Consider the following 24,409-nt stretch of genomic DNA (forward strand, 5'->3'; position numbering starts at 1 on the left):
TGTCATTTCCAGGGCAGCGGCTCCCGGCAGAAAAGGGCCCCCCCGCCCCCGCGGCGTTTGCGGCGCCCGCGGGGATTGGCAGCCCCGAGGTGCGGCCGCCCCCGCGCCCGACAACACCCCCCCGCCCCCGCCGCGGGCTGGCAGGGAGCGGGAGCGCGGCCGCGCTGCCCATCTGCGGTCAAACCCGTGCAGTGTGAGAGTGTGACCCCGCAAGAGGAGACGACTGCTCCGCATCGGTTTTTTTTTTTTTATTATTTATTTTTTTTACTTCTCATTTCTTTCTAAGTACCTTCCAGTTCTAAAAAAAAAAAAAAAAATTTTTAAAAAAAATCGTTGCAGCCTACATAGCAAGAAATTGCTACTTAAGATCTAGCCATACACCATGAACAATTCAGCATGTACCCGAGCCGAAATATATTTGGAAAGATGGGGGGAGGGCAGTTTTACTCGGCTTTCATCAATGCCTGCTTGAAGGGAGACAGAAATAATTAAAAAAAAAAAAATCCCTCCCCTCCCCCTGCCCGAACAAGCATAATACGTTGAAATTTCCCAAAGTCTAGTCAGCTGCAAAAAATAAATGTTTCTGGAGCTAGAGGATCGTCTTGTAGAAGCGTGTGACTGCAAGACCTAGATTCCTTTCCCTGCTCCTCCGTCTATTTCCTTAGGTGTTTTTTAGCATTATTATTTGTTTTGGGAGGGGAAAAATCATCTTCGCTTCAGTCTCTTGCTAGAGGTCCAGACTGCTTACGTCTGAGCGCCCCTTATCATTTCAGTGAATGGCAATTGCAGCCTTGGTGCTGTTATAGCAATGAAGCTACAGACGTCATTGCCTCCTGTTGGACGTGAGATGTGTCCAAGCATCAGCCCCTTTTGCTTAAGAAAAACTCTTTAACTTCCACGCAGCCGACAGGCAAGCTTTTCTAAGATCCTGTGGACCCAACGTTGTATTGATAGAGTTATATCTTTTTATTTATATATACATATACACATACACAGGTGTGCATGTGTGTCTGTACGTATGTATATAGAGAGACAGAAATAGATAAATTAAGACCGCAGCTATATTGCGAGCTCCTCTAAAATTTCCTGCTCGTCAGAGTAGCTCTCTGCATCGTTTTGTTAAATACAGTCCGGCGGGAAAGCCATCATCAATCAATTTCGGGTAACAAGGAAGACTTGTTGAACACCTTGTTCTCCAGACCCCGGGAAGATGCTGGGCTGCTGGAGCGTGGAAGAGCCAGGATTGTACCCTGAACTTCACCCACTTGGCAACAGCTATTCCTAAACAATTTCCCCTCTCCTCCCCTGCCTCTTTTCCTCCCGGACTGAGAATCTGCTCTTTAAAGTTGATCTGAAGGGGAAAGCAGAGACGAGCTTGTGCATAGTTTGGAGGGTAAGTTGTGTCCTCGCCCCCTCCTCCCTCCCCCATCCCCACTCCCCCGGGAATAAATATCCTCTAGTGAGCCTTGCTATCCACCCGTGAAGGGGGCAGGTCGGGGGGAACGGGACTCCCCCGGGAAGCGGCACATCTTGCTCCCAGGACTGAAAGGGTTACAAAGGGAGGGAGAAAGACCGACCGAGCGACTGCGGGGGTACTGACTTCACGGCGGAGTTTGCAAGGTGCGAGTTACCGGTGCCTCTTGCCAGGCGGCTGCGGCGCCGCTCCCGCGGGTGCCAGGTGGGGTGGCTGCAAACCACTGCCGAGACCCCTGCCCGCTGGCAACCTCCGGGGAGCCGAGGATCCCCGACTCCCAGAGCACATGACCCCTGCAGGGAATTAAACCTCCCTGCACCTGCAGGCTCTAGTCATCCCACCTTCTCTGCTCCTGGTTTTCTTTTTAATCCTCTGATTCCCCCCTCCCCCCATCCATTCAGCTTTTACCTTTTTTTTCCCCCTCCTTTTTTTTTTTTTTTTTTTTTTTTTTAACCAGCAGGAGTCCTAACAGAGGAAAATAATATCAATCAGCTCTCTCCTTCCTCCCTCCCCCCAGTAAAAAAAAAAAAAAAAAAAAAAAAAAAAAGCACCACCTGCTAACATTAGGAAAAAAACCCACGGGACTATTACCTTTATCTTTAATTTTCACTGACACACTCAGATGAACAGGCAAGGAAGAGGGAGACCTCAACCAGCCCCTTTAGACGTGGGGCTGAATTGATGGGATTGTGATTTGTAGGATTTCTGCACTTAGTCCCTGCCTCCTACTTGCTCTCCAGCCACTCCAAAGTCTCTTCCCCTCTCTTTAAGCAGCGATTTCTTTCAATCTCTCTCTCTCCCTCCCTGTGTCTCTCTCCCTCACACTCTCCCTCTCTCTCTACATACACTCATCTCCCCGGAGAGAGAGAGAGAGGAGAAACTCAACTCCCAAACACCGACCAGATGTCGAAGAAACGCAAAGCCCTGGAGGGCGGCGGAGCCCGGCTCCCCCCCGAGGACCCCAGAGCCTGCTTTGGGGCCGGCGAGGAGCAAGGTAGGGCGGCGGAGGCCTGCAGGTGGCAGGCCGGTTGGCATCTGGGAGCCCACCGCAGGGACGTGCCGGCCTGGCTGGCCTCCTGCAGCCCACCGGCACTGGGGTGACTTTGACGTTTAGGCCAGGCTGCTCCCACCACCAGGGTTAAAAACTGCAGGGCTGCTCCCACCGCATTGTCACTGAACTTGTGAAAGGGGAAGGGTTAAGGGGAGCAAGGGGAAGGGGCGAGGGAAGGAGGTGTGGGAGAGTGGCTGAGGGGAATGGCAGGTCTGCCAAGCGGTCCAGACTCCCTTTCCCACTGCAGTTTGTCACTGGCATAGGCATAGCCACACTGCCTCATTGATTTGTAGCTTGTGTAAATCTGTTTGCAGTGCGCTCCTAGCTTGGGCAGCGAATGAGCTATAGGCACCTAATATATATGCTGTGGTTTTGTGTGGGTCCAGTTTCGTTCAGCAAGCCCCCATCCCTCGTACAATTTCAGTTGTGCCATGTTGGGGCTTCAAACACTGCCCTTGTAGCGTACACTTTGTATCCAGCTAAAGTTGGTTTTGCTGTAATTTTCGAGTTCCAAGTGTTTGTGGTGAAAGCTGTTCTGTACTTTTTGACAAGATAATGTGAATGTAGCAGCTGAGTGGTGTAAAATCAGCTATGTACACAAGTGTGAAGGAGTTCTGCAGCCAAATTTCTTGTTGTTCAGCCAGCCCAGTGGGTTCTCTTCCTTTGTGATTATTTTAATGAGGTGGGCCCACATGAATCAAGCTGAGCTACAGGGCTCTGGGCTTGTGGCTGTAATGCAGAGAGGAGAGGAAAATACCAGTTGGTTTCAGAGCAGTGTTTCGGGCTGTTGTGAATGGCTCTGGTGGGAGACGGTGGGTGTGTGGTGGGTTCAGATGACGATGTGAGTATGTCTCTGTGCATGCTTGAATTCAGAAACACGATGCTTTTGCCTGGGTAGGTGTACACAGAGCACAGAGGAATGGAATGAGTGTGTTCTTCAACATGGAGTCTGTGACCCTCTTTGTAAGAGATGTGAAGGATCCCAATGTCACAAGTCATCCAGACCATGAAATTCCCTTGCCACCACAGATGTTTCTGCTTTTTGCAAGGAAATGTTTCGAGCACAGTAGCTGGTGTGCTTTTCTGGTTTCATTGGAAAGGAGCACTGGTAGTAATTCACCATCTCTCTCAATAGATATGGTTTAGGGTTTATGTGGTTGTTGGTTTTAAATAGCTTGGTTCTCCCACCAGGAAAATAAGATTCACGTTCACATTTTCTTGTAATTTCTCTGCTTAAGACTAATCTTGACATGGGAGGGACGTTTTCAAACCCTGTGAATGACTTTATATGCATGACAGTATTCAGTGTTTTTGCAATGTGGAATTTTGCTGTTACTAACCTGGAAAATCTTACCCCTTTGTCAGCAATGGAGGAGTTTAAATACAGAAGGGCATTCGGCATAGATCTGAAAGTTTGGTATAGATTATATGTAATTTTATTTTAAATATATGCCAATAATGGGTGTAGAAGCACCTTACACATTTTTGTGATGTAGTGATGTTTGTCTGGTCTTCATTTTTTAAATGCCTTTTTTTTTTTTAACTCCACAATAATATTTTCTATAACACTTCTGGTTATGTAACAAGAAACAGAAAACAAAATATAACTTTAACACAGAATTGCTTCTTTCTTGATTTCAATGTGTACAAAACAAATTAAATGGAAAGTGAAAAAATATTTAATAAAGCATTAATGTGTATCTAAAGAGAGTACATAAGGTATCATTTTCCTCATAAGGGGACACAAGGTATTTTGAAAAACTGTGTTTTCACCTAGATAATCCAGGCTTGTGTCTTTTTTGACACAGTAAATAATGAAATTAGATTAAAAATATAGTTTTATTTCTGAGCTCAAATTTCTTTCTGTGAACTTTTGTTCTATTTATTTTCTCCCTCCTATTTTACAGGAAGAAATGTTGCTTATTAATTACATTGTCTGTGACTACGTAACTGTAGAAACCATCAAGATTGTGCAATGTATCACAACGTTGTAGGGAATATATTTTTGTGTGAGATGGTGGATGTGAGCCTTTCTTAAGGCATGGTATGTGCAGGTAATTTTTTTGGATCAATCTGAAGCACTGCACGATGAAGCATTGTCCTCTTACAGCAGGTTTACTACCTCTGTGGAGAAGGCATACTTGCTGGTTTGGTGGGCAAGTGCGTAGTGTCTGCCCAGAAGTATGGAAAAGCCATGTAACACCTGACTTTTAGCATCAAAATGTGTGTGCATTGGGAGCAGGGAGGCGAGGAAGGGGAAATGGGCATTAGTAAACTAAGGAAGAAAACTAGAGAGCTCAGATTTCTGGAGGCTGCCAAATCCTGTGTTCCTGCAGAAGTAGAATGCGGAAGCCCTGCTGTCCTAGGCTAATGAGGTGACTTCTTTATGTGACAGAAGCATGAACGTGTGAAAGCCTGGATCCAGATCTGCCATCTTATGTTTCTATGTCACCTGGTAAGCTGGTGGCAAGTGCTGCAAACAGATGAATCTCAGACCCTTTTGGGGTCTGCCCTTCTGTTTTTAAATCTTAAGAGAGTGCGGACTAATTCTTAGTTGCTCCAGACTGTGTTTGATATTTGGCCAACTGAAGTGTGCGCTTGCGGAGCTTCATTCAGCTCTTGTTTATCCTCACTTGGTAAAGCTGTGGGTGGACAGACACTATGTAGGCCACAATACAGATTTTTTCAAACTTCCTTGATGTGTTTGTGTTTTTATTCTCCAAAGTATTTAATGAAGGACCCTGTAATCCATACTGTAACCTTGCCTTTTATTATGGGGTCTGATGCTGTACATTTCAAGCCTTACTGGTGTGGACAGGAGGTAAGGGATGGGGCTATTTCGCAGTTCCCCCTTTCTCAGCAGCGAGACCCTGAACTTGTCTAATTCAAGGCACTTCACTGCTTCACTTTATTAGGAGGTGAGCTTGTAAGGCTCATTCCCATAAACTCTGGAGACACAGTGGCATTTCCATGGAGAATTCAGGTTTTTACATGAACTGAATCGTCCCTTTCTTTCCATTGATTGTGCATGAAGCCTAGGGTAACTACAGTGATTTATTTGCACAGATCATAGTGTGAGAAATTCCAGCAAAGCTGATAAGGTCTTAGCAGAGAAACCAGATATGGTTGTTCAGTGTGATACCCAGCGTGGAGAAGGTGGTATTTGTCTGTTGAAACTCAGCTCTCTGCACTCCCTTTATAGTCAGGAAGCAGAACATTTCTAGGGATCAATTCATCTCTTCCTGAAGAGGAAGTCTACATTTAGTCAGCAGAATCAGATCTGAAAAGTGCTGTTTCTGCCAACTGAATATAAAGGTAGTCCAAACATCTAGCATGATGTAGACAGCTGTATTTCAGCAGATGACTCCTGACTTTTGACCAGATCTTTCAGGCTTCAGTGCAAGTCAAATGACAAAGACGTTTTTCAGCTGAATTTGAAGCAGAGGTCTTTTCTTCTGGCAATAACCCTTTTTCTCAAAATTGTAGCACAAAAAGATGGAAGAAGGGTCCCGTTTCTGTGAATTACCATTTCTATGAATGTGTTGAAAGCTAGTGTGGAAGATGTGAAAATGGAGGGTGTTGGTTTAAGAACAAACAAATGAAATGCGGACACTTCTCAGGACCAAATGCGATATGATATTGTGCCTAAATTATACAGTAATGCTTCTCAAAATTATTCAGCAGTTCCTGGATATAGTGCAATACATTATTTTGGAAATTTTCTTTCAGAGATTTTTGAGCATGACGGATTAAGGAAAGAAGGAATCTCTAAATTCTCATTGGACTTCTCTTTCTCTGTTTGGATTATGTATGAAGATAAATAAATGCATTTCTTCTTCCCCTGTAGTTCAGATGGTCTCCATTGCCACAAATATGAGTGATAGTTGAGAGTTTTCTGCGCTTTACAAAATCGGTCTCTAAAGAGAGAACTGTTGTGAAACTCTTCCAGAGGCAAAGTTGAACTCCTGTCTGCCCAAGAGTAACTTTTAAGACGTAACTACTTTTTTTGAATTCAATGAAACTGACCATGTGCATAAGAAAGCATTTTCAAGATTTTGATGGTCTTAATTACTATTAGTCAAAGCCCTCTTGAGGGTCACTTCTGTGCAAAGGATACTTTCCTAGTAATTACTAGGGGGAGCAGTTTATACTAAACTATTCTGTCTGATTAACACTTGATGATTTGTGTGAGTGCTTAACATTCTAGTTTGTTTTGAAATTTGCTATTAAGTTACTGATTATTATTAAATCTTAATTTGGGATCATCAGACACAGGAAACCAAGTTCTGTCTTGTTATTGAAAGGTTACGTTAATGTAATGGAAATCGGCATTGAACCCAACTTCTGAATTACAGTTTTCCACATAGTTGGTCTTCATCAATGCAATTAGTTACAGTATTTAGTCCATTTGTTGTTTTATCACACAAGTGAATATTGGGATTCCTTTGGGCTCTGAACACTGTTGTTGATCTTCATGTTTCCCTGATACAGGTAGAAAAGCAAAACAGTTCTTCCCTTGGCAGTTCCTCATTTGTGAGTGTGACTTGAGGCTTCAGTTGCTCTCATACTCATATTTCTCCCTTGTCTGTGTCCTGACTACTATTCTTTTCTTTCCACTTAGCTTCTGCTCCCTGAAACAAACAAGCCCTCTCTGTCTCTGGATCACACTCTGGAAGATTTGGCTAATCGGAGTAAGGTGTTTAGTGACAGAGGCTTATATATTTGTGAGGGCATGGGAAAGAGAAGGGAATTATTGTAGAGCTTGGGTTTTGTGCCGTTACTGTAATAAGAGAAAAAAGTGATCCTCTCAATTCAGTTCACAGGAAAAAGTTTGTGTCACAAGGGAAAAAAAGTAAAAAAAAAAAAAAAAAAAAAAAAGACAAAAAGATTGCAGCAACAGCTTTTTAAGGGTTTTGTTAAAGAAAAAGAAACCATACCTTCCAAAGCTGATTAGCTTAATGGTTACTGATAGTTTCCTGTGTTAGATTTTTAATTTCTTATTTTTTTACCTCTTTCTTCAGAGACAGTCAAGGATCTGCCTTCCAGATGCTGTGAACCATATACGGGGTCTAATTTTTGGTTTCAGTGGATCAAATTTAGCATGCTGGAAAAGATGACAATTTTACCAACCCATTTCAATTTGTGTGAAGATGCAAACTCAGTATGCTGGAAAGTTGTAAAGCTAAGGAGAATTCAAAATGTTTGGGAAGAGAGACTGGGGGCAAAGTATATATATGCTCTTGTTGAAATAGCATTGTAAGAGCTCTCTGACAAAAATGTCTTCCTTGGGTGTTATTGCTGGCATGTCTTCCCATCCACTGTTTCATAAAGACTGTTGAGGACTTTCTCTGTTTCCACTTTTTCTGTTTCACACATAGAAATGTATGCTAGTGTGTGCTTGGGTATAAGTTTATGAGCCTTGTTTGAAGTAAAATACAAAGGCTAATGCTTGAGCATTATGCTGAGTCAGTGTTTCCATGTAGAGGGGAGGACTTTCCTGTCCAACAGTGCAGTACTCCCTAGTACATCTTGGTCTCAAGCTGCTGCTAGCAAGACGTGAGGTCACTCTATATATTCCAGGGGAAAAAGCTGTCCCAGCTGATGTAAGAGGCAGCCACAGGGAAAGGAGTGATACTTTAAGTATCTGACAGAATTGCTTTATTTGGAAAGTGTGACTTTGGGTGAATTACTGACTTGCCCTATAAATAAATTTATCCAAACATTTGAAAAATGGAGATGACTTCTTAATTATTTGTGGGCACTTAGATATTTCAGCTATGCTCTTCATGTAGCATGAATGGTAAAGCTATAAAAATGCCTAGTGAGACAGAAATTTTAATTTCAGCAAAAAGCAATGAAGAAGTCTCTTGATTAACTATTAAAACTGGTGCTTTGGTTAAATAACCACCATTTCCAGGAAAAGCATATCTTAAAGCTTGGTAGTAACTGTTTGAGGGCTCCATGAAGTTGAAGGGTAGTTAATGCAAAGATAGCGCTGTAATCCCATTTCCTCCTGGCTGTGAGTGCAAGATATTAGTCCATCTTAGCTGGCCCAGCCTGCAGATAGTGATACTGCAGTGTACCAGTAAGTGTTAACTCAAGGTAGCAACTGCTATTAAATGGAGTCAGCTGTTGGCTGAGTCCACACCTGGTGGTTGCTGTCTCCCTGCCTAGAAAGGCAATGGGGAGAGAGCAGCTCTGAAAATGATCTTCAATGAAGAAATCATCCTGACTGCACAATGAGCCTGAGTGGCCTCCCAGAATGGACCAGGACTAGTCTTTGGAGAGTCCTGTCCTCACCTGGCCTCAGGTGCTCCCCTGACTGGTAGAGGTGCTGCCTGGGAAATGGAGACCCCGGCTGAAAAAAAAGGAAGACCCTTGATTTTGGATGCCTTCTAAAACTTGCAGAAAAAGCTGAATAGGGAGGGCAGTCATAAAGCTGAGAGGTTTATAAAGGAAGTGAAGTAAAAAATGTAAAAACTTTGCAGATTTCCTTTAATTTCTGGTAGAATGAAAATCTGTATGAATCTCCATGATTTAGTAGCAATTTGCATTGTTTCTGTTTGCTTTTAGTAGCCACTTTCCTCATTCTGCACATAAATAAATGAAGCTGCTTCCCTATTCCTAGTCAACCAAGGAATGCATATCTACCCTTACTATGAAATGTATGATGGAGGGTTCTGATCTCCCTTTTACAGTGTTCCTATTCACCTGATCACACTGTGTTGGTAGGATGCTGTGTTTTATTGATGATACCACCTTGCCATGGTTTCTGAACATATCTGTGCTTCTGTGTGGGAAAGGAGGAGAGATACACAAGGCAAGTGACATGAAAATGCAAATGTATGTATTTTTTAAAGGCATTGTGTTGTTAATATACAAAAATAGAAACTCTAATCTCTAATGAAGCATTTGTTTATTAAGGAAGTCACTGTGTTTTCACCTTGTGGCCTTAAAGTTTCTGTACTGTTTGAGCATAATCTTGTTTTTAAGTTACTAGTGATAATGCAGTAAGCTTGGCAACCCAGTAAGCAACAGTTGTGACTTTATGCTGGAGGAGGAGAAGAGAGATGCTGTCTGGGTTTGATGGGCTAGAATACAGTTGGTTTGTGTGTTTATCACTTCAATCACAGTGCGACGGCTAATAATGTTGACATTTAAGATGTGCCCATGCACTGGGCAATTGAGCTTTTGCTCCTAAGTTCATCCCTAGTACATCTGCTTAACATGTGGAATGAGCAGCTGTATTTCAAGTGTCAAGCTGTATTAAGGCTATCCACACTGTGTTTTAGTTGAGTACTGTATCTCAGTTGAGGGACAGCTGGTAATAGATTGATTCTTACCTTGTTCAGGTAGGGTTGGGCCCATATATAATACAGAAAAGTTAAAACCAGTACAATGCAGATCAGAGGTGGAGGAGTCATACATGATAGCAGTATGAAATGATAATTACAACAAATGAAAGAAGAAACAAAGATAATTCTCAGATAGTACCTGGAAAGCACTAACAGACATCCAGCCTTCAGGGGGAAGCTTACTTAAATTTAGAGATGAAGGTAGAAAAATCATAGAGTGAAAATCTTAAGGCAGGTGGAGAGCAGCATGAGCAGAGACTAAATGTCAGAAGATCACTAACTTCAAGAATAACCCTTTTTCATAGTCATGATTATGCATTTTTCTTAATCCTTGTGTACCTGTTAGGTTAGTGTAACAAATCAGTATCTATGCAAGATAAGCAGTTTAACATTCCGTTTGTGATCAGTGATTAGCTTTCTAGGCATTGCCCATGGAAAGTCTGTTTTATTTTTCTCATATTGTTTATTTGCCTGCATTATTTTTCTGACATATTTCCTTTGGTACAGATACAGCCAAGATAGGCTTATGGTGACTATAATTATTATTCAGTCTTTGCAGATCTGCTCTGTATGTTGTTAATCACTTTCTAATGTTATGTTTTGTAACTAAAGATTGCAAATTAGTTGAGATGGTAGGTCTCTGTTTTAACTGCCCGTGCAAGTTGTCCAGCTGTCTTTGGGGAAAAAAGTTAATAACTTACGGGTGACTTCAACTTTATGTGACCTGGCCAGAAATAGGACTAAGAGCATTCACACCTAGAGGCTGCATAGAAACAATTGAGTAAGTGGCCTTTCTCCTGATTTACAGCTCTTTTGTGCCATCTATATAAGACTGACTGCATGAGTACTTCTACTCCCTTTCAAAGCCAAACCAGAAACAGGTTCCCAGAGTCATACTGTGGCTTGTCTGGGAAGTGGTAACCAACAGCTGAACACGCCTGCAGAGTATGAAGAGCATCCTTAGTTGTGTGGAGTGGGCTGTGGACAGTTCTCTCTTCTTCGTTGATCTTCCTTGATTTCTTAAGGAACTCAGTAACTTCTTGGAAACAAAAGAAATGTTGTGCAGGCCAGTTTTTGCATTTGTTAAATCGAGGCCTTGCCTTCAGTGTTTTGGGGATATTGGTGGATGTTTTTGTTTGTTTTGCTTTGTACTTTTTACAGTCTGTGATGAACTGCAGCATTTTCTTGCAGTGGAACTTCTGATTCCAGGAGATGCTTCTCTGGCCTGTGTAGGGTTTTGAGGCAAATCATGTGGATTGCATTAGATTCTGGTCATGGTACCTGAAATAGGCTAATTCATAAGATCCAGATACTTTTCTGCAGAAGGTCCTGTTTGAATGTTGGTTGTTATTGTATTACTTTTCCTTTGACTTACATAGCCTGTTAATTTTAAACTATATATGCTTATGTTAGCACAAGAAGTTTGAAAATACTTGCAATTTCAGTGCCATATGCAAGAACAACATGCTGAGATTTAGGCAGAGAGGTGCACATGAGAAACAAACATTTGACTAGATGAAAGGCCTATAGTTGGCAATAGCAGCATACAGCTCTCCAGATTTAAAACTACAAAGGAAGACAACTGTGATCCAGTCACACACCTTCCTTTGCTGTATCTTGGGGAAAGAGAGACCCATTGCAATTAGTCTGCATAGACAGAGAAAAAGCTGTGTGAAATACAAAGCCGCAGTCCTGACTGGTGGTAGCTAGTGCTTGCAAAGAAACCTAAATGTACACCTCTGCTAATGCTGCATATGCAGTTTTGAAAAAGATTTTCATGAAAAAGATTTTCATGAAGATGTGAAGCTTCTAAATTCAAGGAATGGGTGGATTAACTCTGGGAAGAGACCAATATACATATGTGTGCTGTATACAACATTTTTATTGGGTTTTGAGGGGCCAAAGCATCTAGATAATCTTTTATCTAAGCCTATGAAGCTAATAATGTAAGTGGCTTCTAGTATGCCACTGTCACATTCTCACAGAATGCTTTTGACAGATGCCATTCCTTCTGTGACTGCAACCCAGGCATTGAGTGTTCCCAAGATTTTGTTTGGCAGGCCTATGTCTTGTTGCCTTCTTGTATCACTCCCAGGTAAATGGACAGTAATTGGGAAAAGGCTGTACCTCACTGGTGCTTAAAGGCAGAAGATGCATGATACTTAACCTTTTTTAAATCATTAAAGAATTATCACAGTCATTTTTGGTGGGGAAAGTACAGTATAAGAAGTGCTAATCCTAAAGTATTGTATATTTTTAATGTGGGATTATAATAGGCTATGAAGAAAGGAAGAAGAAAAAAAAAGTAAAGCTTAAAATGAAGGAATATTTAATTTTATTCAGGAAACTTTTTGGCAAAAATCCCCTGGATCTGCACAGAACCTACAGATTTAAGATATCTTTGCACAGCCAGAGGCTGAGATCATGGCTGTCTAACTACAGTTGGATATTCTCATATCTGCCAAGTTTAGCCTTAAATAAATAAATGAAAAAAAGGTCATGCTTCTTGCTTTGTTCAAACTCTTGAAATGTTTCTAACTTAATATTCTGGAGGATAGTGACCTGCCTTTGAAGACTGTTCTCCTGCTTAAAATCCTACATGGAACCAAGAAAGTAGCTGTTTAAATGAAGCCATGAAATGTCTGAAGGTGCTTTCAGGAACCCCTTAAAATGACCCTAGTTCAAGAAATATGCCCTACTTACTGCCAGGAGTGCAGTAAAGTCAATCACTGGAAATCTATTAGTTGTGGGCAATTGCAAGCACGTTACCCAACATTAACCCACAAAAAAGAAAATTAACACAGTTAAGAGTAGTTCTTGCCAGAGAAGGATGAACAAATAGGAGCAGAAGCTGAGTGGGAAGCTTCTAGCAGCAGGAGAGGGGAACTGTAAAGATCATCTGTTCAGACATGCTTTTTCACTTCTCCCCCCGCAACTCCCCAGGTCTCCCTCTCTCTCTTTCTCTCTCTCTCTCTCTCTCTCTCTCTCTCTCTCTCTCTCTCTCTCTCTCTCAATCTCTCTTAATTTTAAAGACACAGATGCAAATATACCTAATTGCTACTGTGAAATCTGTAATAGGAATCAACTAGCTAGGAGGCAGTTTTCAAGGACCACTGTGATTGAGGGTAATGTTTTTACAATGAGGTCATGTCCAAAGGCAGCCTCAGCTGATGGCAAGCTTGTACTTTAGCTCTGAATAAGCACCTTGTCTTGCATGGTCCCTGCTCCATAGAGCCTGAAATCTAATAAATCTGGCACACACATACAGGACTGTATTTTTAAAATTGGTCATTTAATGGTTCTTAGGTTTGTTTTTTTTTTTTTACATTTGAAGTCATTGAACTCTTTCTTCTTTATCTCCTTCTATTTACTCATCTCTTAGTCCTTCAGTAAGCTGGTTTTGTGCAAAGTAATTTTTTTTTAACTCACAGAAGTACTATCAAGTCGTGTGAAGACAAACATAAGATCAACAGAAGGGAAGCAACAAACAGGGCAGTATGTGTTTTCTGGTAGGTCTGCAAAGAGAATCACGGAATCACAGCTGGAAGGGACCCACAAGTATTATCAAGTCCAACTCTTAAGTGAATGGCCTGTATGGGGATTGAAGCCATGACCGTGGCATTATTAGCACCATTCTCTAATCAACAGGAAGTCTCATCTGCTTGCTCCTACCTTCTTCTTTATTTACTGTTTTCTGATACTATTTGCCTTTTCCTCAGAAATGCCCGGCTCTGTGGAAGTCAGCTCCATCTGTGCTCTGTGACAATGTTGCCATTAAAAGGGCGGGATGGAATATGGAGCCTGTAGGTGAGATGAAAGTACCCAAAGTCAAAAAAAACTTAGGCAGGATTTGGACAGAATGTTTTGCATCAAGATTGTAAGCCAAAAAGCTAAGTAAAAATTTCTTACCTGGTTGATGTATGTTCATAGTCATGACGAAACACATAGTGTCTGATGTGACATTTTTTGACCTCCAAAGCAATGGCCTCTCTTTCCCAATACATACAGGCTTAGGTCTTTGCAGGCTTGTCATGACTCAGCTTGAATGACACCAGTCAGTTTAGACAAATTAAAACGTGAAATAGCTCATGGTTCATTCTGGTATGGTAAGATGGCCCTTTGCACTATGCTCCTGTTTGGGGGTGACTCTTCTTCACCGAGTTTAATATCCCATCTCCTTTTACTAAAACCAAAAGTCAGTATTTTTAAAAGTAATTATATTAGACATGCAGAAATTGTTTGATCACCCTTTCCGTTTGAAAATACATTTCTTTAAAAGTAATAATGGTCTTAGTGTTTTACTCTGCTGTGACAAATTTCCCCATTAGCTCAAAAAAAGAGAAGAGGAGAAAAGGTCCTTCACTCGCTAAAACATGTTTCTCAGGGTATTTAGAGACACCCTTTGTTTATCATCAGGGAGGGTTGTTTTCGGGTGATTGCATTTTTTCTTTCTTTTCTGCTGCCCATTAAATATAGTGGAAGAGAAACAAAACCCACTTGGTGATTAGCAAGAATGGTTTCCTGGTGGGGTTTGTTTTTTACCTCAGTTTTTTTGTTGTTGTTGTTTGTTTGTTTGTTTTGTAAATTTGTAAATAGTGAAAAAATTTACTAAAATTTTGTAATTTTTTGTAAATTCCTTACAAAGGAATTAAAAAAAGATAATGGGCTTGGGTAAGTGTTACTGAGGAGGAAACATTGAAGGCTATTGTAGTACAAGTTGTGTTTGACCAATGGAGCTTTTTGCTACTGGTTGTGGTGCAAAGAAAATCGTGGAGGGTTTTTCAGCATGGCTCTTAAAACACGAGTAGAATTTTCTTCCTTACAATAAATTAAAAAAAAAAAAGATTTTTACACAGATTTACCGAGAGTAGAAATCCAGGAGAAGATTCTGATCAGACGTGACTTTGTTTTACAGCTCCCTCCACCATATTTCTGGTGTTTCAAGTTGGATTCTTCCTTTTTAGTTTTTCTGTCTAAAATGATCCTTCAAATTCTCTTATGGGACTTTGTCAGTGCTTTCCTCCTCTCCGATTGTTGACGCCTAATTTAGAAAATTTGAGTAAGTGTTACAATAACATATAAGCTAATGATTTTCTTTAACCATTTTCTTCCATCCTCTAGATGTGTCTGGAATATCATATAGTACAGAAACTTCATTTTGAAATGAGTGCTGGGCTGGACTATATAAAATCCATAACTGCTTGGATATCAGTTGGAGATAAAAGTCATGTCAGGTCATCACTGGAAACTGCTGGCAAAGCTCTGCTTTTCAGTAACTTTTAGTTCTCTTAAACTTTCTCATTTTATTAGAAAATAATAAGAGACATTAACTAATTAAGTAACTCCTCATCTACTTTACATCCTTGCATAAAAGGAAATGCCATGATGGTGCTGTTAGAAGTGCTGTTGAACTGTACAGCTGTGGTACTGGCGGTAATTAGAGATGGAATGTGTCTGGGGCATGGCATTTGTAAAACTTCAAAAGTTATTGCTGAAGTCCTGCATGAGTTTTTAATATTTGCAATGATATACCTACACGGTATCAGTACCAGGTTAGGCTTATGGATTTTTTTTGTGTTTTTTTCTTGTTGGTGTTCTTGTGGTTTGTTTTGGTTTTTTGTAAGTAGTTTTTGTTTCTTAACTGTCAAGTTATGCCTCAGAAGGCTCCACTAGTTTTTATTTAAATTATGACCAGCCATGATGGGTCTTATGCTATCACGACCAGCCCTTCAGCTGAGCTCAAAAGCTATAAACATCTTCAGCTGTTTCCGCAGCTGAGTGAATTTGACAAAAGCAGACATTCTCCCTCACAGTTTGCTAATCACTGAGGAGCACAAAGACATCGAGGTAATGCTGAACAGTCCCAAATGCTCCTCGCTCTGCCTACACGTTATTGTAGTTGTACACATCTTTGTTCATTTTGCTTTCTTCTGCTTTTTCAGTCCGGTAAAAACTCTTCTTCTTCCTTGTCCTCTTTCTAATCTACCCTGCTCTTCTTAGAATTTGCTTTCTAGAGCATGGCCATCTTGTCAGATCTGGGACTTGGTGAGGAGTGGAGTTAAGAAGTGAAAAATGAAAGAGAAAATAATTTCAGTGTCATCTCCATCTCATTCTGCAGACTGAATTCTGCTATTTCTTATATTGTTGTTTTCATTTGGGCTTTTGTATTTTAAAATAAATTAGGAGTTTGTCAGATAGCAGAAGATGAGAAACACCTAGTCTAAAAAAACTGTCTAAATTATCCAGGTGAAGCAGATGATACTTTGTGCGAGTTCAAAGTTGTACTGAAAGAATGGGGGAAATGGTTACAAGAGCAGAGTGATATATATATATATTTAAATATATGTATGGGTAATAATAATAAAAATAATTTGCTATATTCATCAAGTCTGAAACCTCTCTGTGGAAAAACTGCTTTTGTCCTTTTTTTTCCTCTTACCCCAGGATGACTCAGCTTGCCTATTGGTATTGGCTAACAGCAGGCCACAACTTCTCCACCTGTCAGAAGAGATATTTTAGTTGCTTGAATTTATAGAATTTATTTTTTTTTTACTTCTTTAAGAAAATGATTTCTACTGGCCTACCACAAATGATATAAAAATGGTAATTTTAGATACTATATTGATATTTACCTTCGTTTTCCAAATCTAAATTATTAAGTGCAATACTTTGAATTTTAACATAGCTAGGAATAGAATTTTATTTCTGCAATCAACGTTGTCCTTGCTGACATGGTACAGGATATGGTAGATGAAATTAAGCCACATCCTTACACAGGGGAAAATTGTTAAAGTTAGAAATCACAGAATAACAGAATATTCTGAGTTGGAAGGAACCCAAAGGATTATCAAGTCCAACTCCTAGCCCCACACAGGACCATCCTCAAGAGTCAGACCATGTGTCTGAGAGTATTATCCAAACACTTCTTGAACTTTGTCAGGCTTGGTGTTATGACCACTTCCCTGGGGAGCCTGTTCCAGTACCCAACCATCCTCTGGGTGAAGAACCTTTTTTTAATATCCAACCTAAACTTCCCCTGACAAATATTGCATTTACCAGTACAATTGGGCTCTGCTTAATTGCTCGAGAGCAATGAATGGATGTTGTTTGGAAAGGGAGTGTGGGATGAGCATTCAACTACTGTTCTCACCCTTGCTTGAGCTGGTGAGGGGCCTACTATGAATGTTCTTATTATAATGTTTAAAGTGATGGAATTGAATCTGACATGAGACTCTAAGCAACAGTTATTGGAATAAATACTTTTGAATAATGTGTGTAATAAATAACCCCCCACGTTTTTCTTTAATAAACTATTATGACATTCAAATGTCTTCTGTTGTCTTTTAATGAAGATTTCACATTTGAAACACATTATGCATGTTGTGAGAGTTCTTTCACTCCAGAAGGTGTATTACCCACATTATCTTTATTGTGAGTGGTCTTCTTTAGTAAGAGTAGCAAGCAGCCATATTCTCTACTTTAATAGTTCTACCTTTACATTAGTATAGGAGTCAATTCTATTTGAAAGTCTGGCTTCTGAGTTTTCCAAACTTTTTTTTTTGTTCATTTTGGGAGATTTTCTTTTGCCTGCAATGTGGGTCATTTATCTTATGATAGCTTGAACAGATGCTTTATTTCGAGGTTATTGACTTCTCCTGCTTCTTGTCTAAGCAACAGACAGTTAATATAAACAGCCCCTTCCCCCTGGAAAATCTTTTGGATTGCCTTGAAGTGAAAGGGATTTTTTTTTTTTGGGGGGTGGGGGGAGGTGGATGGGTTGAGGGAGACAGGATTGTTAGGTTTTAAATAAAATAGACATTTGAGACATGGTTTATATTGTGTTTACTCGAACTATCTCCCAGTACTAGGATATGCTGGAGGATGACTATCACTGAGCAGTGGTTGCTTTAGGAAAAGAACCTGTAATTGATTTTGTTCCCTTCCCTTCACGTTTTCACATTTATGTAGGGATCAAAGAGGTAGGTTCTGTCAGCGGTTCATGGCAGGGCAGCATTGGAAAAGACAAGACCAGATGCTTCTCAGCTTACATTATTTAGGTCTTATATCCTAGGAAGAGACCAAAGACAGCATGAGAAATGTTACCTGTTGTTTCCTGGCGGGCTCACTGAACATCTAAGTGCTAGATGGGAGGGCCAGCTTCCGGGGTGTTCCAACAAAAAGAAAGCTGAAGGCACAGTTGCTAGTCAATTTGTAAAAGGCAAATAGTTTTTCTGAGTTTTGCTAACTGTATGGACCACTTGTCTGTAATTTTTAGGTTGAAGTCAAAGAGCACAGTCTCTCAGCCACCTTTACAAATGATCTCTCTACTTCTAGCAACCTGCTCCACTGAAATAGTTCAGTTCTGGTATTTTTTTGTTGGAAACAAACTCAATTTGTCGCTGGAAGGTTTTGGGACATTGCTAGCAATGAAGTAGTAGGACAGCATTTGGGGATTAGCCACTGTCCAACTGTCTTTCATTTGCTGGTATCTCTCTATGGTGATGCTCCTCTTAAACATCTCTTTCCTTTAAGGCTTACATTAAAAATGAATGTTTATTGCAATAGCTTAATAAAGAAGTCCCAACTAGAATATCATGGAACTTCTTGCATTTGCTTCTAACAGTCCTCATATGATTTTTTTCACTAATAATTTGAAGAATCCTTGTTACTTGCACGAGTTTTCTGTCTCAGTTTAGTTCCTATTAGGGCAGAGACACCAGCTACGATTAGGTGAAATGTGTGTGGTGTGAAATGTGGAAGAAGCTTAATAGGAAAAAGTTGGATCTTCAGTTTCACTGAGGCCAGGTGGTCATGGAGCAGACAGGTTTCTCTGTCCCAGAGTTTGCTCATGCCACTGCAGATACTACTTGCTGAATGTACTGAAGACAGGCAGTCAGTTCTAGGGGATTTCCTTTCAGCAAAGGTTGATATGCAGAGCTCTCTTACACTTGAGGTTTTTGCTTGTCTAAACACTCTCTGCTTTGCAGCGATGTTTAAAGTTTGCTGGCTAGTCTTGCTGGAAATATATGGTTCCTAGGGTTATGTCTCCAGTTAGATACTTTTCTTTCACTTGTTAATAAAATTATTTAGTTGCCTGCGAAGATTCTCAGCAGTGGCTCCATTTTCCAAAAGAGGGAGGCGAACACCCTTCCCAAACTCTTTGCTATGAGTCAAAGCCCTGGTAAGTAACATTATCCCAATTTCTGTACAAACAGAAGTCATGTAACAGTTTCTTTTTCAAAGAGTATGCAGATCAAAACAAACAAAAAAAAACTGCTAAGAAAGTGAATATTTAGGTAAAACTGGAATCTGGATATATTTAAGCCTTTCTTGAAGTGCACACTAACTTAATCATCTTGACAAGAAAGCAACAAAATATCCACTATCTGTTGGTTCCTTTCTTAGGAATGGATTTGGGTTTGGTCCACTCTATGCTGACCAGAAACTCTCCTAAATTTGGAGACTTTCCAGTATTAGCGATGCTGAGTTTTGTGTTTTGGCTCTGCCTCCAGAGAGGAATTTGCATCAATTCTTCAGTACCGTTGTGAGCTCCTGTGTGGCAGTATCACCTGAGGGATCTCTGTGGTACAAAAGCTAGACATAGATTTCTATTCTCATCTGGGGAAAGAAAGAGCAGTGGTTTAAAGAAACATTTAACCAGGGGAGGTATTTTATAGAGTTCAAACACCTTTGTGAGTAATAGCAACCTTCTGCTCTGGTTGGTGGGGAGTGGGTACTGTAACATTCCCTTAAATGCCAAAAGTACTTAAACCTTTCTTTTGATCCTGTTCCTTCCAAGTCCAGCATGCTGCTTTCAGCAGCACTTTTGAGGTCCCTAACAACAAGGTGGTCTTTCTTTTTTCTCTGTGTTTTGTCCAGCCTGTCTTTTACACACTGGAACCAAATTTTCAGGCCTCTTTTAGACTCGTCTGTCCTGAGACTGCATTTTAAGGGGTTTGCCCCAAACATTAAAATTGTACCTTTTTCCTTTTTGACTTATGAAAGTATAGTCAGTCAAGGTTTTGAAGTGTAGATCTCTTTATTTTCTTTTAATGATTACTAGACTTCTTTAAAAAAGGTTCTTTCTATGTGTCCATTTGCCTAAACACTCCTCAGTCAAAGAACAGTGAAGTGTGAAGTTATGAACCATGAGGGAAACCTACGGTCCTCGCTGGACTCATTGGGTAGTTTGTGGTATGCTGCCCGTTGCAAAACATGCCTCGGCCCTGCCTATGCAATATACAACACTGGATTGCTAGAGGCTTGACTGCTGTAATTAGTGGCAAAATAGATTCTTTTTCTGTGGGGAATATAGCAGTGAAAGGAGAAGGGATGGAGTGGAAAACAAACTAATGTTAGATAGGTGGTAGCAAAAACAATGGTCTGTGTGTGAGGAGTGTGTTCCTAGAAAGTCTGACTGACATGTCTGGGGCTGAGATGGGGTATATTTGACTGGCTTGGGTTCAGAGATTAATAGTCACAGATGGTTCACATGGTTTTCTCATGCAGGAGAAGGTATGAAGCATATCTGTGTTTGTGTGAGAGAGCGCCAGAGCTTGAAGGATTGATTACGTGCGAGAAGCTTAAATGTGAGTGCAGTGTTTGTGTGCAAGCATGCAAAGGCAGGAATGTTTGTGTCAAATGATGTGTGTGTGAGGGAACTTGTTTAGCTGTATATATACACACACAAGGGATGTTCTCATGTTGATATTGTAGTAAGAGAGAGGACCTGAACATATTTGTGTAGGCTGATACATTTTGTTGTTATTTTTTTTTAAAGCTGATGTAACTTCCCTCATTGTAAAAATATAAAAGCTGCAAAGATATATTTCCCTGCTGAAGTGTTCTTTCCTACAAATATTTTAAGTTCTTGAAACATCATTAGTTTTAATAAAACATTCTGTCATAGGACATAAAAATTTCTCTTTTGATGTTTTAAAGTATGATGAAGCCAAGTTTTGCAGTACATACCTAAGCCATAACATATAGAAAGCACTTAATTGGTGCACCATTACAGCATACTTTGGGTCATGTTATGGCCAAAGGCTGTAACTTAATTTACCTGAAAAGTATTGTAATCACATTGAAATGCACTTTTTGAACTCTCTTAGTGTTTTGTTTTGTTTTTTTTTTTTTTTTTTTCTTTTATGGCCTGATCATTTGCTTTTTTTTTTTACAATAAAAAAGCAGTCAAGACGATACATTTATTGGGCACGATGGACAAGAATCTGGTATTTCCAACAATCTGTCAGGAAATTATTGTTCTATCCAGAATTTTCCAGTCATTTGTAAAGTATAGATGTGTATATTATTATTATTGTTGTTGTTGTAGTTGTAATATTTAATTTAGCTAGATTACTTAAATAAATATAAATCAAGGTTTGACCTATACTTCTATGGCTTAAAAATGATCATGAAGAATGATCAAGATTGTATGAAAGCTTTATGACTGCCTCATGGCTCTGCCATTCAGTCAGAATACTTTAGAAGAGTAAAAGCAAATATATCAAATTTGGACAAACTAAGAGTATGTCTTAGCAAAATCAGTTTTTTATTATTCTGTTTTTCCATAGTCTTTCTTGTGCATTTTATCATCCTTTTCAGATCTGTTGTATTCTTTCTTCTCATTCATGTTCAGAGCATTAAACTCATTCTAGGAAATCATCTATGCAGTTCTTCTAGCTATAACACAATCTGTCCTTCAGAAGTTGTTCTGGGTTTGTTTCCCCCCTCCCCCTCCCCCGTGGTTTGGGTTGGGATTTTGTTTGTTTGTTTGTTTGTTTTTGCTTATTGTAGGGCAGCTTTTGATGCATTTGCACATCTACAAGTTCACTGCAACAAACAAGAAATCTACGAAAAATTGAAACTCCAATCTAGTAGTGACAGACTAGTTGCAGACATTAGTCTAGGAGCAGTTCATTGGGAGTAGGAAACTGAACATTTTTTAAGGATGGCCTCACTTTGGCTCTCAGCTTACTCCACACGTTGTAAACTTTTTATTGTAATATATATAAAAATAGCATGCCAAGAACGGCCAGAGAGAGAGGTGCTGAGCATGAAGTTAGGCTATTCTTTTTTAAACTTATTAGATAGTTTGACACGCTAGAGAAATATGTTCTGCTGCAATCATACTCCTCCCCCATCAGCTCTATCCTGCAAAGCAGGGAAAACTGTTCAGTGGGAAACTGCCAAGTCAGAATTGGGTGCTAGGGAGAAGTCACCTCGAGGGGCCCGTAGCTGCCATGTGCCTCAGGAGTGCCTTTGTATGCTGCTAGGAGCAGGCAGCTACTGAAAAAGTTATATTGTAGCTGAGAAGTAGGAGGAAAGACCTTGACTGTTCAGGGGTGAAAGAGCTGATGCTGGACAGCAGGTGTAACTCTGTTGTCTCAAGTGGTCTTGGATCGTTTGAAAGAACAGGCAAACAGTTCTTATGTGGGGAAAGAGAATTAGAGTAGCAGCTTCTGATGCCTGTCAGCAGAGGATGAATTTTTACTGTGGAGCAAAACGACGTGAACCTGGCACCATGATGTTTCCACACGTGCTTGTCGTATATTGCAAGCCTTTTTAGGACATGAGAGGTGTCAAAGAGCTCTTTTCATGTTACTCCTTTGGTGTGAAGTTAATGTGATCCTTAATTGCTAACTTATTCTGCATGCCTCCATGCTATTGGAAAATCAGACAAAACTGACAGATAATAAACTAGTTTTCTATCATCCCCCCCTCCCTTTTTTATTTTTCTGTTCATTATGTCATCACTATGTTGTTTTGTACCTTTTCATTTTTTTTTTCCTCTTATTACAATGTCTCTGACTGTGTCTTGTTGCTCTGCTATGGTTAGTGACATGTGACCTGGGAGAGTTAAGTGATACCTCATTTGAGTAATGTTTATAGTGTTTCTGTCAGATTGATGCCCTGTAGGGGTCTGTCTTATCTCCCTTTCCCCTTGTAAAGTAAGCAAGTTCCTATTCTCCAAGTTTTTAAGAGTAAATTGTTAAAATCAGACATCTAAAGGTTTTATCCCAGTTACTCTGGGATTCTCTGTTGTACATTGTCTCTCTCCATGTATTTGAAAATATGCTATAGTTCTGGTGTAGATCTGAATTTCTATGAAGTTTGAGTGGAAGAGTGGGGACTTGGTCTGAAAATCGCCGGAGCTTTTACTGAAAGACTCTGTGTCTCCATGTTATTCTTGAGTCTGTGCCTTCCAGGTGCTTTCAGTGTTTTCTTATTTATATGTCAGTGGTGCTTACAAGCTGTGGTTGTGAATGTCAATATGCAGTTAGACATTATACAAATTGGGTTTGACCGCAATTTTGAAAATCTGGAAGCCTTTTTCCTCCTTTACCCATAAATCGTTATTCAAAAACATTTAAAAAACCTGAAGTCCTGTCAAAGTATTTTTTTTCATTCTGAAATACATTCCTAGATTGAAGCTGGTCTTTCTCTCTGCGTGTTTTTGATAAATGGCAGTTGTATTTACTTAGCTATCACTCAATAGTATTACCTATTTTTCATATGTCTGATAAATGAGGTTCTCAATTACTTTTATGTTCCAAAGCTTGATAAAACAAATGTTTTCACCTTAAAATTAAACCTTTTTTTTTCTTTTCACAATCAGGACTGGTAAAATTTGCTGAAGTAAAATAATGATGGCTTTGATTTCCAGTTATATCACAAACTTGTCAACACTTAGAGCAGGTACTGGGATGTTTAGCCCTTACAAATTAATTGCCAATGTTTAGCCCTTACAAATTATAAGGAAGAACTAAATTGGTTTTTTTTCTATTGATCTGTGGGATTATGTTGGAAAAAGTTTTGAGTAGCCAAGCCAGAAAAATGGCAATTTCATATACACCTCCTCTCTTCCTCTTTTGTTTTTACAATTATGACTAGCTGATTTTTATTTTCCTTTAAGGGGGGAATGGAGACCTCTCATAGAAAAACATAATACATGATGATTTTACTGTAGTTACAGTGAATCAATTAGAGTTTTCAAAAATTCAGTTATGCAAAATAGGATGGCATTTAAGGGTAAGATACATAATATAATAAAGCATGAGTACACAAAGTACTAGAAACAATACAGGAAAAAAACCACAAAACAATCCCCAGAGTGTGGGATTAAAGCTGACTGCCTGAACATGATTGAATATACTCATAAGATTAAAACTCATGCAAAATTCTAAGACCTTGCCCCTACAGTTTTTGATCCAGCCTTGTTATAGGAAAAGCATGGGCAAACTTCTTTCAAAACTAGATATCTTACGCACATTCTCACATAGGAAACAATATTTTGTAGTTCTCAGTTCAAAAGAAAAGTAAGATCTGATGGTATTGAGTATGTGTCAATATAGAAATCTTAATGTCCTAAAATAAAACCTAGACTCTGAAATAGTTTTGTGCATATTGAATAATTTCCTATCTTACAATTAGCTGACAGAATGCCCCAGGAGTAGAGACTAGTACTCAGAATAAGAATGCGTGCCTTGGTCTCTGTTAGTTGTAAAACAATAAAGTTTTCATATTTGC

The 24,409-nt window shown here is 39.8% G+C and overlaps 1 protein-coding gene across 1 annotated transcript in view; it reads left to right on the top strand.

The window, feature by feature from the left end:
* Positions 1–2,027: 2,027 nt before the first annotated feature.
* The window catches only part of PDE10A (phosphodiesterase 10A), a 353,359-nt gene continuing 330,977 nt past the window's right edge, over positions 2,028–24,409 (top strand). Inside the window, exon 1 of the mRNA XM_051811135.1 lies at positions 2,028–2,468. Within this exon, the coding sequence (XP_051667095.1) occupies positions 2,378–2,468 (91 nt within the window). The 5' untranslated portion in view covers positions 2,028–2,377. The remainder of the gene's footprint in view (positions 2,469–24,409) is intronic.

Source organism: Manacus candei, unplaced genomic scaffold (assembly GCF_025592945.1).
Source record: "Manacus candei isolate 608988 ecotype Guabito, Panama unplaced genomic scaffold, ASM2559294v1 h1tg000081l, whole genome shotgun sequence".
In the NCBI taxonomy this organism is placed as follows: Eukaryota; Metazoa; Chordata; class Aves; order Passeriformes; family Pipridae; genus Manacus; species Manacus candei.